We start from the raw sequence: 17,363 nt of genomic DNA, 5'->3' as shown, positions 1-17,363 counted from the left end.
ACCTTTGTTGTTTTTGTTGAAAAATCGCGTGTCTGCAAAATGTGTTGTTATGATGCGAAATGGAACAAAACACGTTAAAGATACATTATCGTAGATACTCCTGAATTTCAGATTTTTTTATGTATTTTTTGTTTAGTATGTAAACAAAAGAATGGTTTTTATCGCGAAGCAATTTGGTGAGCGTTTTTAACGTTGCAATTTGAGAAGAATCCTAATCTCGATTTTCTAGTCGTAAAATGTTAACGTGTTCTTGATATTGAGAGAAAAAAATTATGCATCTGATTATACGATATTTATGAATCTTAAATTTTTTTGTATGAAATTCGATCTATCAAAAGTAAGGATCAATTTAAATATCAGTACAATAAATAACAGTCTTACACACAGTGTCAGTCGAATCGAAAATTTACTAGATTTTTTTCCAAAATTAAAAACTGAATTTAGTTTGTCACTCAGGCGTTTTACTGTCTATCTATAAATAAACTACGGTATATATACTCAATATTAACTGAAACACATCTCGCTATGTCAACTATAAAAGGCATTTTATTACGGACAATGCAATGTGCCTTTGTTTTTACGACTTTGGAAGTCCAAATAGATAGTTTAGTTACAATCCAACGGGGCTCAGTTATAGGCCATTGCTACGAGTTTATTGGGACCAATTTGTTTATGTAAACGAAATTCTCTAGGGATCCGAAAAATGTTAAACAATATTGTAGGTGCTTCTGAATTTAAAAGCAAGTAAATAAATAAAATTTTTGATTAAACACCTGTTTCACAATCAGTGATTAGCCCATATCTGGCAGAAAAAAAAATGACATCCTTTGTATGAAAATATCTGTAAAGTAATTTAACGGGAACTTATTTGGCGGTGGCGACATAGGACCTAAGAAACCAAACGGTCCAATTACAATATTGTCAAATATTTGTGACAAGAATATAGATTCTCATATGAAACGTTCGGGACATGGGGACCAGGTGCACGAGTTCTTTATAAAGAACTCGCAAAGCGTTTGGTCGACTCTACACGTGATCAGAAGGCTGGTCTATATTTTGCCCAAAGAATTAGCATTGCCATACAACGTGGCAATGCAGCCAGCCTTCTGGGCACGTTTCCCGACTTTGGCAGGGATGAGGATATCTTTTTTGACGCTTTGTAAATAATGCATATTTTTCTTTTTATATTATATAGCTTTCAAAATGTAAATATTAGTTTAGTTTACTTCATAGTTATGAAGAATATTATAATTTGAACGATTCTCATATTGTATGTTTCGAAAGTAAAAACTGCTTTATACAAGATGCAGCAAAAGTCTGTAATAAGCTATAATACCATATTTTCGTTTAAAACAAGTGTGCTCAACGATTTGATTACATTTTTGCCACAGACTTGTTTTGGAAATAAAAACTCCTTGATAAAATCAATGGACTTTATATTTGGACAAAGTGTCGATCAGAAACAGGTTTTTGACTCATTGATTATCTTTTTTCAAGGACTCTTGCATCTGTTTGTGTTGACTCATTTGGAAGTCTTCAAGACGAAACTTGTATGTAAGAACAAACTTTTGTTGTTTTTGTTCTCTCAGTTTACCATTTCAAGTTTAATCTTAATATTGTGCAATGATTTGCCTTTTAATGTAGAGATGGTAGAAAATTAAATGTTTTAGACAGTAAATGGCGTATAACAGGAAGTTGTAGGTGCTAAACTAAAAGTGCTAAGCTAACTTTGTTACTTAATCTTATCTATACTAACATATTAAGCTGAAGAGTTTATTTGTTTCTTTGTTTGAACACGCTAATCGCAGAAACTACTGGTCCAAATTGAAAATATTTTTGTGTTGAATAGACCATTCATCGAGGAAGGCATTAGGCTATAAACCATCACGCTGCGACTAATAGGAGCGAAGATAAAATGGAAAATGTGAAAAAAAAACAGGGCAGCTGTAAATCATAACTTATATCTTCTACCCACGGGGACGAAGTCGCGGGCAACAGCTAGTTATACAATATGAGAAGCTAACAAAAAAATATAGCGTGCATATTTTCTTCTGTAAACTTAGTCACGACGACCATTAACGTAAAAAAAAGTTTTGCTTCCTGACGTCCGTTGTCTGACGTTCAATAACTACGTCCAAACACCACAATACACGTCATAGACGCGAAAAAATAAGTTCAACCAACCTTCATCATGGCCTTCACTTGTTAATGAAAGGCAAATTCAAGGAACACGCTCGTTTTGCTCAAAATAAATATTCGCCAAGTAATTCTACTATCAGAAATGTTAACAACTTTCAATTGCTATTCGACACAATATTTATCGAATGAAATGGCACGTTTTAAGAATTAAAAACCTGTCGGACTCTTAATATTGACGGTTCCGTACACGGGATGTAGGGTAGTGACTGAGAACCAGACAGCGAAGCCTTAGTAAAGGGGTGCTGGTTTTACCTTTCGGGTACGGATTACTAAAAATAAGACGTTCTTTCTACTATCTATCCGCCCGTCTATTTGTAATTAACGGTTATAAATTTGTTGATGACAAATAATTTGAGCGTACAAATGTATTTGTCACCCAACCGACTTATCTTATCATTGTTTATGTTTTTTTACCAAGGGCTTTATTCTATTTCCGTCATTAAATACAAAAAAAGATGTCATAACATTTCATGCTCTACATTTCTACATTACCTATATGAACAAGCTTCTACTAGGTACAATAAAACTCTACAAAGGAGAGCATCTAAAACCATCTAGCGTATTCCATACAGACTCCTCATACAGATGCAAAGGCTAAAGGTATGTGCATTGACATCATACATTATTGACATGGTTTATAGAAGCGGACTCAGGGACTATTGAATAGTAGAGCAATGTATGTCATTCTGTGATCGTGTGTTAGCAAGCTTAGAAATAGTTCGCCAAGTTCGTGCTAACAACAAGACTTATTCTCTGTATGTTAAAACGGATATTAACTCTATGTCTTTTGATGAATGAAGTTCGGGGTGTACGTTGCTTTATTTTACATCTTAATTTTATTGGATTAAGACTTAAAACGAATTGATTCTTTATTGTTTATTTAAAAGAGTTTGAATAAGGTTATTTTATTTTTTAACTGAAAATTGTACACACAAAGTATTAAGATAAATATAAGATGATGTAAATGTTTTATAAAAGTGATGTTTGTTTCATAAGGAATCTCTATTATGAGCTCGTGATTGGAGAAATGTCAATAAGCAGTCAACAGTTTGCGACTTAATAAAGTAAAGATAAGTTTATTAACTTAGGAAATAGGTTCCTACATTTTATTAGTTTCAGACGTTTATATGTTTGTGGCTCAGAAGTGCTGACGCCCAGTAATCCAGTTACGTCAAAATTTCACCTTACTTATCAAGATCCGAAAAGAAATAAACGCTTACGTGGCGAACACATTGTATTCCTTAACCGAAAAAGTTTCCTTTTAAGGGGCATAACAACCTATTCCGAAAACGCGTCCTTTATCCTTGAATCCATCCGTTCGTTCAAAATTGTACCTGTATTTAATTAAATTGAATTAATTGAATATCACAGGAACTCTCTTAAAGAGTAATAAAATTTGTCACGAAGTAATTTCTGATAACAAGTTCCTCAATGTCGTTATCACTGTCGAGTTTCAAAGGAAAGCATGGTGACCGCAAGAAAGTTCCACATTACCGTCTAGACAACACTACAAAAGTAAATGCCGTCCTGGTCACACTTGGGTATTCATAATATGTGTGACAAGGACAGATGATGGCAGCTGCATGTGAGGCTATGTGACCTTGATATATGGAATGAGAATCGCAGCGACACAGCGGTGTGCGTTCAGGAGTACTAGGCTAACATCAACTGAGAGGAGGTAAATTGATTTTGGTTACGGACAAAAAATCGACTTTATTTTTATAGAGAGAAGGATGAATTTCAAATGGGGTGTTGAGGGGAAAACTAGAGGTACTCGCAGAACCTAACTGGTGTCTTTATACAGTGCTATGGTGGTAAGCTCACATGCTTTGGTGTGTGTGTAATGCTCAATAGGCCACCTGTCTTGACATGTTTCTTAACTGCTCTTCAACACTACGACAACGTGTAGTGGGACTTTTAATGGAATGAAGGGCTAGTTCTGCAAACATTTTTACAAAAGAGGTTTTCGTTTAATACAAATGGTTGTGAAAATGAGAGTCTACATATTTACTGAGTAGTAATGATAATATTTCGCGTAAACTCTCCTTTTACAGACACAAAATAAATAAAAGTAGGTAAATAAAATACGAAAGCAAAAATACATTATTTATCTTTAATCTTTTTAATAAAAGATTTTTTTGTCAACATTGTGGTGTCATAAACATAATAAATCCTAATGAATAAATCAAATTAAACAAAAGAAAATCAAATGTCTCCCTCATATTATTGTGAAATGAAGCAGACAACGTATCATAAAAGTTAAAACAAAACACAGCAAAACTTCCAAATGTTTTGAGAAACTTTTGCTTGTATTTGCAATAAATGGAAAAGTTTAACCCCTGTCATGGTAGATGCAGTTCAGGTATTCTTTTCAGTTTTATCGGATAGTAAAAGCGTCTGACGAAATTTTCAGAAGTCAAACTTCAGAACAAAAGATAACTGAAAATCCAAAATAGATTTTAGCTGTCTTTCATCTATGTTTATTTGGATTCCTTGGTGAATTGTTCATTATTTTTGAAGAATATAAATATTATCTTGAAAACAAAATCATTTCTGTTGCTTTCTGTTGCTCTGTGTAGAGATAAAAATGGTACATTTCCAGATACATAAGTAATCAAAAATTTTGGCTGGGCTAGCCCAGGATGTAGCCAAATCTTTTGATTCTCAATCTTTTAACAGAAAAAAAATACAAACCAAAGTATTTAATATTTTATTTAGTAACAACTATAGTAAGTAGTATAGTAAGTCATAAGGCAAACGCTACCGTTTGGAACAAGCGGTTTGCGGTTATACATGGATCTCCATGAAAGTTCAAAAGTTCTTTGTACTTTCATAATTATAAGACCTTCATAAAATTTAAATTTTAAAAATGCTAGCCCAAGAAGTACTAGGACGCCATAAGTTCCCAGCACATTATGTGATCGACATTATCAACTCACTACTGACACATTACTACTGATTGGATACATCATATAGCACTTCCTTTGACTGATCAAGCCTACCCTACTCAATCAATTAACAGCACACGAATACATTATCTAAATTAATGTGTTTAGTACATAAGTAATTAATTTGCGGATTAATGAAACATACTTGTACTAAATTTATTAAGTCTGACGTTTTATTCAAGTTTAATGTGCTATTGTTGCATACTCTGTACTATTCGTTCTTTCGTTACAGTTTTGAATACTTCGCAATATGTTTGCAATTTCTTTGCAGTTTGTTCTCGTGATCGGGTGTGCACAACTTTGAAAATTATGATGTTAAAAAGTTTTCAATATTTAAATCCTATTTTATGCAGGAAACGAGGTATTTGTCGAGTAGACGGAAAATTCAGGGAAGTGTGTGTCAATTAAAACCCGATCCGATTACAGGGTGTTGTAAATAATGTATGTATTAACACAGATATGGACGGATTTGTAATAAGGTTAAGTATAATTTATTGCCCGTTATTTTATCTATTAACGAATCTGGGTTAACCACATAGGTATTATTTTCAACTCGAGCCGTATGCGAGAATTACGAGTAAATTGGGATATCGGAGAATTAATTATTATTACATTAAAATTTATTTACAGGGTAAAACAAGCCACTTTATCGACAAAAATGAAGACGGGTAATTATTATTACATACACCCAAATTCCCATTAATTATGAGATTATTCTCGCAAGACTTTATTATTTTCTAAACTAAGAGATAAAACTTTTAATAAATTTATACCACAATTAAGTATCAAACACAATATATGCTATTTTTAAATAAATTAAACTAAACTAATATTTACATTTTTAAAACTACATCAATATAAAACGAAAAATAAACATTATTTACAAAGCGTCAAAAAAGACATCCTCATCCCTGCCAAAGGCGGGAAAAAAATGAGATTATTAATTATAATACCTAAATTTAATCATGAAGTCGCTGTGCCTAAAACCTGACTTTGGTATTGGATTAGATATTCTGAAGGTAAGCACGAACAAACTAAAAGTCTAAAAATAAATGAATACACGCTGTATAACAACATCTCTCTGCCGAACACTTAATTATTAGCTTCAGACGTGGCGGTAGTTTCCCATCCATACGTAAAATTTTCATTAGGTAGTTTCATTTTAAAGTAGGGAGTAGGATAAAAAACACTTTTAAAATCTCTATTTCCTTATACGATTTACAAAAGTTTTTCCCTTTGACTTAAGGCTTTTACATCGGCCCAATTATAATTTCACAAGATATTCCCCGGGGCAGTTTGAAATTTTCAAAATTCGTGGATATCCGTTATCGCTACAAAAGTAGCCTGAATTAATCCTGGATTCTCAGCAAATTTTATCGAAAGATTTTACGAATATTCACGAAAACTTTTGAGTCTAAATATTAGTATAATTTAAGTTGACTAAACAAGGTCTGAAATAACCCTTTAAGTTTGAGTCGGACTAGCGACACTGAACATATAGCGACAGAAATACATCTATCTCTCATCTATAGCTATCACGGTTTATTTAAAACAGTTTAATGATAGTTAGACGGATGGACAACAGAGTTTCTAAGCTTTGGTTTAACCTAAAAATGTGTATTTCTATTTTAATTATTGTATGGAATGTGTACCAAATTTTAGCAAAGTTTAAATCCTGGAACCACTCTGTGTAATGACTATAGACACGTATACACATCAAAGAAAATTCTGTGTTGCATCACGAAAATTGAATTCGAAACTACATTTTTGCGTATCGGGATTCAAATTCCAACTTTGTCTACTCAGCCAAACGATCCTAGTCGTAGGCGACATTATCAACTCCACACTTATTTACAACATGTTTCAAATGTATTCCGTGTCCAACGAAACGTTCAAGAAGGTTTAATAGTCCATAACAGTTTATTGTTACGAAAGATAAGCCAAAGTCGCAGCGTATTAACTCTGCTTCGCCTATTAAACTAGTTTAATGCACGTTTTGATTTCAAACGGAGTTGGCATTACTTAGTATCAAATTTGTTCCTGGTTTTAAATATGTAAAGAAAAATATATTTTTCTTCAAATATAAACTCGTTTTTAATTTAATTAATACGAAGAAGATAGGCTTCAGCTTCGCTACGGCTTGCATGAAACTAGTGACGTCTTCGTTTGATGCCGAATTAGCACTTTTGATTTTGTCTCCATCCCTCGATAATTGATCTATGATTTTCGTTAATATCACAGGCAGCCTATCTTTCAGAGAAAAGTATGCGAAGCTCCTGAAAGTAAAGAAACGACATTTAATGCTATTAATCACAATGTCGATTCCCAAATCACAATTACTGTTAGTCTTCAATGTAACGAACAAAATTAATTTCAAATAAGTTTTCTCATGACAGCTAAACGATTCATAGACAAGACAAATCATACCACAGATTAATAAAACAGTGTCTATTCTATTTATAGATAATATTTGAAGAAAAATATATTTTTCTTTACAAATATAAACTCGTTTTTAATTTAATTAATACGAAGAAGATAGGTAAGTATTAATATTTTAATCAGAATAAATATTTATTTATTAAATTACTTAAAAAAATAATTTATCTTCTCATACATATTATTAAATTCTCATATCACAAAATTATTTGGCATATTTCTCCGAAACGACATGACCTTTGTTAATGAAATTTCATATCCATAATTATATTCAGTAAGTCTAAGAATCAGCTATAATCTATTTTTTGTCGATTTTTTTACTTATGACACGAGAATATAAATAATCTTTATAACAATGCAATATTATTTTCTCTATTAAGGTCTAGGCTTTGGGTTTGAGTGATCCACAAATGCTTGTCCTGAATCTGGTTGTATATGTCCACGTAATTTAAATGTTTAAAAAAAGCCCCGCGGTATTTAAAACTATCCAGATAGCCATTTTGAATTAAATCATAATTATCTGTGTAACTAGTTACTCAGTTTAATATCATGTTCTATCTTAAGACTTTTAATCAATAATTTTATTGCTTATTGCGAAAAATTATCTTCGAAATTAATTTTAACTAATTTAATATTCTATCATTAAAATTGTGTTTCATTATAACGAATTAAAATTACCCATTTACCGGTTAATAGACGTGTTTGTTCCTCGTATGCCCTTTCAACAGGTACCAGGGACTCATAATTGTGTGAAATCAAATGAATTTTCGTGTTCGAGCCAATGGTTCGAGTGCTGAATTTAAAGCAAGTAGACACTCTTATTAAAATTTGAACACGATAATGTAATTTAAAGATTAAATACAACTTATTTTTGTCACTAAAATTTTAGAGTCATGTTGTTTTCTTTTTTGAGAAAATCCTTTTTAGACCCTAATGGTTTATAAATAATGCTGTTTTATTATCAAAAATTACCATTCTTATGTACACCAATATATCAGTTTGACCCAAATTTCTTTAATAAAATCAAACTAACCATAAATTATTCAGGCTTTTCGAAAACCCTATTTATCCTAAGCTTTCCAATACTTTCAATATTTGGATTCCTAAGCCAAACTGCCATTAGTACACGAACCCGTTATTGTAAAATCTATCCCTAGAACCATTTTCCTTCACAGAAAGAACCTTCCATATGTGTTGAAAAATACTTATAAAACTCACACAAGCGAGGAATAAGAAAAAAAAGCAAATCGCTCCCACAACTCACACAGGTATCACACATTCACACTAGTTCATAGACGCGTGTCCATATGTTGTCTCGCTCTACACCGCTGTTTAGTAGGCGTTAGAGAGAAGCGGGTATAGGGATCATAGAAAACCTCGCTATCAACGTGCGCTGTTTACATGTGTGCTTGTGGCTGGACTCGGGATACGAGCGTCCCACATACGGGATCGCTAGCGTGAACCTTCTGCCGCGTTATAGTCTCCTAGTACTTTCTAAGAACGTCTAATGCTCTGAGGTATCTAATACTCTTAGAGGATAAAGATTAGAATAATCTAAACATTGTATGTACGTTTAGTAGAGCCTTTGCGATGGTAAACAACCATCAACTTGTGTTATTAGAGTGTTCATTAGAATAACTTAATTAACATATGTATGTGTAATTAGTCAACCACGTTTACTACAAATTACGGTTTTAATTAAGAAAATCCATTTTCACAAGGAGGACAGGAAAATTCAGCCAATGATGTTTTAATTAAACTCGAGTTGAATAAGACATAATTGTGCGTGCGATTATAATTTATACATACAGACAGCTCTTAATTTCCAATTATGTTCGTAATGCTTTTGTTTATTTGAATAATTAATAACTTGTTTCTATGAGTATTTCTCCTTTGTAGGATGTCGCGACGTTGGCATTGAGGTTATGTGTATTTGTCGTTGCCTAAGGGCAGGCTTGTCGTGTGTACATAAACATTATTAAGTTTAGAATTCCATTCTTTGATATGTAAATTTTATGTCCTTAATATTATTTGTTAGTTTTGATTCTGTAAACAAGTGTGTTTATAATTTTTACGGACAATTATTTTGTAGTTTACCAAAACATATGTAAACACGTGACACGATCACAGTTTAGGTGAGATTAGAATTTTCTAACACGTAACCTACTGATGTAGGCAGAGGCATTCGTTACGTACAACGTACGACTTCTTCGGAATGTATGCGCTCCTAGTACCCGTCTAGTTCACGATTCCACATTCGCACGTGGTCGCTCTCGCCCACCTGGATAACGCCAACATGGATAAAATAAAAATGTATATTACTTAGAATGTAGAGTCTTATAAACGACTGGCATTTGGTTAAGACCTAGGTACATTATTAGTTACAGTTTATTGAGGAAGGCCTTCTTATTTAGCCATATTTAACTTATAAAAGAAAATATACAACATAAAAATTACATATACTCACAGAATTTAAAATACTTACGCAAGACGGGATGAGGTTGTGTTTTTTTTATTTTTCTTTTCTTATCCACAATGCTTGGCGATCACTGACGTAATTATGGACTCTATCAGACATGCCAAAAGAATAGCTTACCAAGGACACGTTATCGCTACTCATGACTCATTCAAACTTAGTCCTTCCAAACACTACACAAAATCAAATCTCAACATACACGTGTGAGTTAAATACATTTTCAATGGTCAAGCGGAAAATCGTTGGCGTTATAAGCCGACCGAGATCACATTTGTACGGCTTACCGATAGAAGCACGGACATCTATAAAGGATTAGTTAAATACGACGGTGCAGGGACGTGTACATGTTGTCTATTTGTAATGGTTAAGGAAATTAGATTACCGTGCCACTTACATATGTAGTCTCACTTCTTGGTTTTATATGTTCCAGGTACCTACTAATATAAATCCAGATTTAAGCTTTTGACCGCATCTGTGTGATGCGTTACAAGAAACGTGTTATAATAAAATGTAGAGAAAGAATCGCAGTAGAAAGGTATTTTAATGATCGACATATTTAATTTAATGAATGAATACACTTTCACTCATTTTAAGCGTAAATTTGACATCACTATTAGCCTGGAGACAATGATTTTTAGAGACTACTACGCATACATATACTAATTTAAACATGTACTAGCTAATTTATGGACCATGTGGAGAAAACCAATTTAACTTGAAACGCCAACTCATTGCTATTTCAAAACAATGACTGGTAATTTAAGTATCAATTAAAATTGGCGCGGTAAATCAATCATTACTTGGTTATAGCAAGGAGGTCACTAGGTTAGTACTTTAGAGAACTTACAGTGTGGGCGACACTTGGTTAGCTATTTAGGACAATATATTATTAAAAGACTTGCCTGAATAAAGGTGACTTGTATTTACGAATCGGAGAAAGAGAATTGATTGTATTTGTACATTCTGTTTAAATATCACGTTTATTTTTTCTCTAAGTTCATTGTAAGGGTTGGTTTTTCTCTAACTGCATTAAATTTAATACGGTATTTATTGTAATACTGTCTTAGTAAACAGTCTGAAGTCAGTAGGCGGGTATACATAACTATAAAATATGGAGAATAGTAGTTAATGTTCCATGACTTGTCAATATTGTTAATGATCAGTGTATGACAATCGATCAACGGCTTAACGCCCTTCCAAGGTACTGACGATTCCTCTATTTACTAATGGTCAACTATCCACCCATTGGCACCCATCGACTTAAAATGTAGAAGTATGTCATTTATAACTTTAAGGGCCAGGGCCCGATTCTGCTATTTATAACGGCCGATGAATTAATGAAATTTGGCTTAAAGTGTCAATTTTCGTAATCTCTTAAGCATTTTTCTAAACAATAATTGTAAATTCAGTACGGGACGTTACATTAAAGGTCAATACAATTAACTTCCAATTATTGTGTTGGCAAAATGCTTAAGGACTTGGAATAATTTCAAATTTAATCCAATTGCCATCCATTCATCGGCTATTATAAATAGCAGAATCGAGGCCCGGTTTCACCATCTTTCTCAAAATAAATAACATTTAACTCCTTTATCTTTCATCGCCACATATTATAAGTTCCCGCTAAATTACTAGTCGCATTTTTCAATTTATTGTGAAACATGCGCTAACTGCTATAATCTTTGTTAAGATTATATTTTGTATTAGGAGTTTAAAGGTTTTTTTTAGTAATCCCTTAAATTTTAAGTACCATTTTCTATTCATAATTTAAAACCTACAAAGACACGAGGTCCGAGCAACGAAATTCATTTTCTAGCACCTATTAAGTAAGAAAACATAAATTTTACTGCAAAATCGCTGACTCAAGGGAAATAAGGAAGATTTTAAGTAGGTCAGACTTGTTTTATAATAATGAGTGAGAAACCTTTATAAACAAACATGGATGGTGAGCTTAACGATCGTTTTCCCTCGAGGCATTCCACTGCTTTCATAAGTAAGTTGTGAAAAAGAGACGGCAAACACAGTTTAGAGCAGCGTCCTGTTCCCCCACAGCTGCAACCATCTTACTTTGAGTACTGGTGGCGGGAATCCAGGTTGCTTTAATTGTTTTTGTTTTCAGAATACTTAAGAAATCGAATACGAACATTTAGAAGTAATTTAATTAATTATTTTATAATTTGAACAGGAAGGGTTGTTGAGTCGGCCTGAATTGAAATTTAATCATGAATGGGGTCTGAAGTAAGCCTGAGAGGATTTTCTTCAGATCCATTCGGTCCTGACATAGTCACCACTATCTCCAGCAGTGGATCACAAAATCGTTAATATCGTCATGATCATAATCACCTATTTTAATTAAATTAAATTAATCTTTGAACATTACTGTAAACAGCTTATAACTGCTCCATTTTCAACGTAATTATTCGAACAGTAGAGTCGCGTTTATATCAATAAATCTCAAGTAAATCCCTGAAGTAACTTAGAAGAACTACTCCAGACTCCTACAATTACCAGCTTCGTTCGCCGTAAATTTTGTTAAGGCCATTCCGTTTCCACTGGAAAATCTTAATGCCTTCTTAATTGTCATTTTAAGTAGATGGAATTTTACTATTGATATTTGTCAAGATACTGTGTTGTTTTAATTGTAATCAAAATCAATTTTCATCAAAATTCATTACATAAAAAAATAATAAGCTTTAGTTAAACAAAGTCAGGTCATAACGTGCAGTTGTGGAAGAAGAGTACAACAAATTGAAATAATGTAGAGACAGTAAAAACGGTTACGATAATAAAGGAATATAACGTGTTAAAACTGCGATCCTGTATTTCAAAATCAAAATTTAAAAAATTGACATCAAGAACAAATTTAAATACCGAAACCAGAACATTAGAAACAATAAGCCTGCTAAAGTAAGTGCGTACAGCGCCTAGTTGAGATCTTACAATCGAACTACAGTCACGTCATGTTCGCCTGGTACTTTGTATTGAGCGCGGTTCCAATGCAAACGACCAGCTCGGTCGTGTTCCTAGTGTTGAAGACACTCAGTACCGCTGTAGGTGTTGGTTTGTATGTGTGCGCGTGTGAAGCTAGATTTAAATATTTTGTTAGAAAAAAATTGTAGTATCGTTTGGATGTCAGATAATATCTTTCAAAAAGTACTGGAAATAGTCTCGCGCCGGGGCAAAAATATGGAAGTTTTTTTTTAATGAATGTATAATAAAGTTCTGCTGTACGTGTGTATGTCACTGAACTCCTCCTCAACGGCTGAACCGATTTGTTTGTGTTTTGAGTGACGCCTTGGATAGTTTAAATTTACAAACGGGCCCGACAGATCGAAGTTAGGATTAGCTAGTAAATTAAACATTTGAATAGTCTTCATAATCTTTTACAGAATTTCATTAATAAAAACAGCTTTGTTCAAACACAGTAGAACAATGTTTGAACAATGGCAAATACTACAAACAAATAAATTTAATTAACAAAGCCTTTTTAACTTATAAGAACTCTTCATCTTACACTCATTCTTCAAAAATATTTAAATCTTTTGACAACATTTCAACTGCTATTTCTTAAGTTCATTTATTAGCTTTTACAAGAAGTTAATTGCTTGTTTAAAATTAATTACCTCGCGATTATTTTCAAGAGATTTCTATAACGTCAAGAGAGGTAGGGATTGTTTAAGAACGGAAAGCTAAACAAATGAATCTTTTGAAAATTAACTTGTCAAAAACAATTTATGTATGTATCGAGCATACATATCGTGATAAAGAAAGCAGGTGTGAAATATTGTGTGCGTCAGATATTTTAAGACTCATGTATTAGAAGAAAGCCTCTTCCATTAATTGTTTCGATTTCAAATTAGACACAGACCATTTTTTTAATATATTCTTACAAGAATGTATGGATGTATTTTCAATAAGAAAAGCATCCATCCAGACGGTTTGTATGTCTTAAGGAGACAATCGACTATTTTGGAAGCTGGAACTGGCAAACTATTCAGGAGTACTAAATACTTTTTAAAGGGTTTTTCCAATAACGTGACTGGTATTGTAGAGCGGATGAGAGCTGATGATGGGAAATTTATAATTATAGTGTTCTCTCTCACTTCACTAATGCTGAGATTTTGAGTCTTTCCAGTTTGCAGGGAAAACGTTCTCCATGTCTTTTGGAGAGTTTAATTTTCTTCTTAACCATATTTTAACCCAAACGTTTTATTTCAAATGGGTGCTTAATAAATGTCAGCATGCCGCTTTTACCTTTTCAGCATATCTAACCGAACAATAGGAGTACATAATCACAAATGGATTAAATTACTGTCACTTGCCAAGTCCTATCTTTCTAGGCACATTTAATAGTACGGTTAGCAACAAAAATCAATTAACTAACGTCGTCCTAGGAGCCGAAAATTACTTCTAAACATTTGTGACATTGGTGTAAAACAGTATTTTGCTAACTACGCCTCTTTATTCAAAATTATCTTATTTGATTGGAACCAGTTTCTCTAGCTAAGTGACAATTCTACAAACATTACATGTAATAAAAAACCCTCAAGTGTATTTGAATGACATTTGACTTGTCATTTCCATGCATTCGTGTGCTAATTACTAACTTTAGCTATTGTAGAAATATCACTTGTATTCAGAGGCAGGACAATTTCTAATTGCATTTTTTTAAATAGCTTTCTTTCCTAACCGTACTTAAGCTTAGCTATTTGTGGCTTGTCTATACCATATAACATTACCATAGAATGCTCATAAGCTCCCAATTACGATGGTTCAATGCGATTGCTTTGCATTGTTGCACCGTTTAATGTCAGTTGTTTTACTATAGAATAATGCGGTATTCTGTCAGGGTCCGGTGACTAAGACAATTGTATTTGTCCCTTTGTTACAGGTATTAACAGGGCGAATGGGAATTTAAGCTATATTAATATGCGGCGCTTTTCGTGCTTCGTGAGGTCTTAAAGGTGGTGTTTTGTTAATTATACTATGGTTTAATTATGTCAAACTGATGTTGCTTTTTGAACACAAGAAAAGTTTAAATGAAGTTGATGGTACTTAACAAACCGACTATTTTATAAAAAAGTAGTACGAAAAAATCAATTTTTTACAAATTTCTTTAAGTAGGTAATCAATAAATATTCGGAAATAACTTGTTAATTTTGTGTCATTATTTCTTTTAGCTATCGGTTTTCAAAAAACAAAGTTACAAAATTTCTGAATTTTAAAGAAAATTACTTGAATTAACTCAGCCATTTTTACGGGCAAAGCGACAACAGTGAGCATTTAATACACGAACGGGAAACGAAAAGTGGCTGTTTGTCACGACCGCGGGTTCGTGAGAGAGTGCCTCCGTAATTTCATCTGTCCACTCCGGCCATTGTTCCATCGTTCGTTCCAAAAAGGTCGGACGTGGAGAAAAATACGAGTTTCAATTATTTCGTAATTTCTGTTTTTGAAACACTAAATGGTTATTAAGTAACTAGCGGTCGAACGCGACCCCGCCCGCTTGAAAAAATGTTTTTTTTAAAGACAATTATAACGAAACCTATGTTACCTTCTTATCATTCGAAGAACACGTGTACAAAAGTTTCATGATGGTTAAGTATTTTTGTAAAAAACATACTAATATTCGCATTTATAATATAAGTAGGGATGCAAGAATAAAATTAATCTGTGAAATTATATTTATGACTTTATTGGTAAACAAATTAATTAATTAATAAATCGCTATAACAACTAATGAAAATTTAAATAATCTATTGAGAATTTTCGTAAAGTACCAGGAAATCAGAATCATCAAGGAGTTATTATTAAACTTCATTCTATTCACTATTAAATGCCTTAAGGATGTAAGGAAGTTGTACATGCGAGGACAGAGTATGAATTAGACGCATGGAATAGTAATTACGCTCGCTAATTATGTAGTCCTAGTACTCAGTCTCGACACTTTGCTATGTTGTGACGTCATTATTCGCGTGGATGAACTTCACAATTTGAAAACCGACTTAAATATAAAAAGGTTCTTTTGTGTATGAATATTACAATGTTATTGTTATGCATATACTTAAGATTAACTAAGAGTGTTTTCATTTCTAGTAAAAAATGTAGAGACACATAAAAAATCTTGCAGTCTTGTAGGCTTTAGTAGTCACTTCAAAAATCTGTAAAATAAGATCTGAATTTTTTTTATTATCTATTAACTATTTGAAGGCCATAATGAATTTAAAATGTAAACGTTCCATATAACATTACACTTTTATTGAGCAGTAACTAAGTTGCTCTCCTAGAAACCATTGTTGAATTATGAAATTAAGTATTTGGTTAACTATATCATCCAGCACTGTCAACGAAATGCCTCAAACTTAAAAGTTACATAAACTAGCTGATCCGGAGAACTTCTTATTTCGATTTGTAAATCTGAACCATCCACGGCGCCACCCAAACGCATACAAAAAGTCCTTCAAACGTGTCTAGTAGTTTAGGAGCTCAGTAGCATACACACGTACGTTCGCTTGTAGAAGTGGAACTTGTAAATATCTTTGGACATTAGGTTTTGGATATATATTTTTCGAACAATTATTTTATATGGTTCTTTAAACTGGCACATTTTTTTATGTATGAATTGTTTGTCATGAAACAAAACACTAATTGCTAACAGAAGCTTACCTCAACCAATTGAATGGATCGGATTACCCGTTTAAAAGCAAAGCACAAAAAAAACTATTTTGGGCTTCGATATCGATTGCAAACCCTACGCACATTGATTTAAAAATAGCCAATGTATAGATTTCTCTTCCCTACTATTTTGCATTATATTTCAAAAACAAATTTTTGGCTTTGATATCGTTTGCAAACCGCACTCATTTCAAAAGCCTATGTTCAGATGCCACTTTTCTACTATTATCATACACATAGTAAATGTAAACCTCATCCAAAACCTATAGCAAGACATCCTGTAAGGAGCACCGACACACTAGCTTGTAACATCGTGTCTTATTCACTGTATCGTATTCGGGACAAACGAATTCTGCTGCGCGTCATTGGTGACCGTGCTCTACTGTACCGCATTACTTTACACACATCTATCTATTCACGTTCACAACACTATACAAGGTGTTTCTTGATGGGATCTGAACAAGGAGAACAATATTAGTTGTTAATAAATAATAAATGAATTAGTTTGTAATTACGCATGATGTGGTTTCGTATAGAAGAAGGCATAGGAGTTTTTTACTATATAAAGAGGCATTGTTGAAAATCCAAGTGTCAGTTACGAGTATTTTTAACCGACAAAAAAAAATAAA

At 32.9% G+C, this 17,363-nt stretch overlaps 1 protein-coding gene across 2 annotated transcripts in view; it reads right to left on the bottom strand.

Annotated features, from left to right (window-relative positions):
- Positions 1 to 17,081, bottom strand: part of LOC113500453 (tyrosine kinase receptor Cad96Ca) — a 41,152-nt gene extending 24,071 nt beyond the window's left edge. For both annotated transcript variants that reach the window (XM_026881259.1, XM_026881260.1), the window contains exon 1: positions 16,998 to 17,081. In XM_026881259.1, coding sequence (XP_026737060.1) covers positions 16,998 to 17,046 — 49 coding nt within the window. In that variant the 5' untranslated portion in view covers positions 17,047 to 17,081. The remainder of the gene's footprint in view (positions 1 to 16,997) is intronic.
- Between the last annotated feature and the right edge of the window lie 282 nt (positions 17,082 to 17,363).

Source organism: Trichoplusia ni, chromosome 14, assembly GCF_003590095.1.
Source record: "Trichoplusia ni isolate ovarian cell line Hi5 chromosome 14, tn1, whole genome shotgun sequence".
In the NCBI taxonomy this organism is placed as follows: domain Eukaryota; kingdom Metazoa; phylum Arthropoda; class Insecta; order Lepidoptera; family Noctuidae; genus Trichoplusia; species Trichoplusia ni.
The sequence above is the reverse complement of the archived record's forward strand: the minus strand, read 5'-3'. Positions and strand labels throughout refer to the sequence as shown.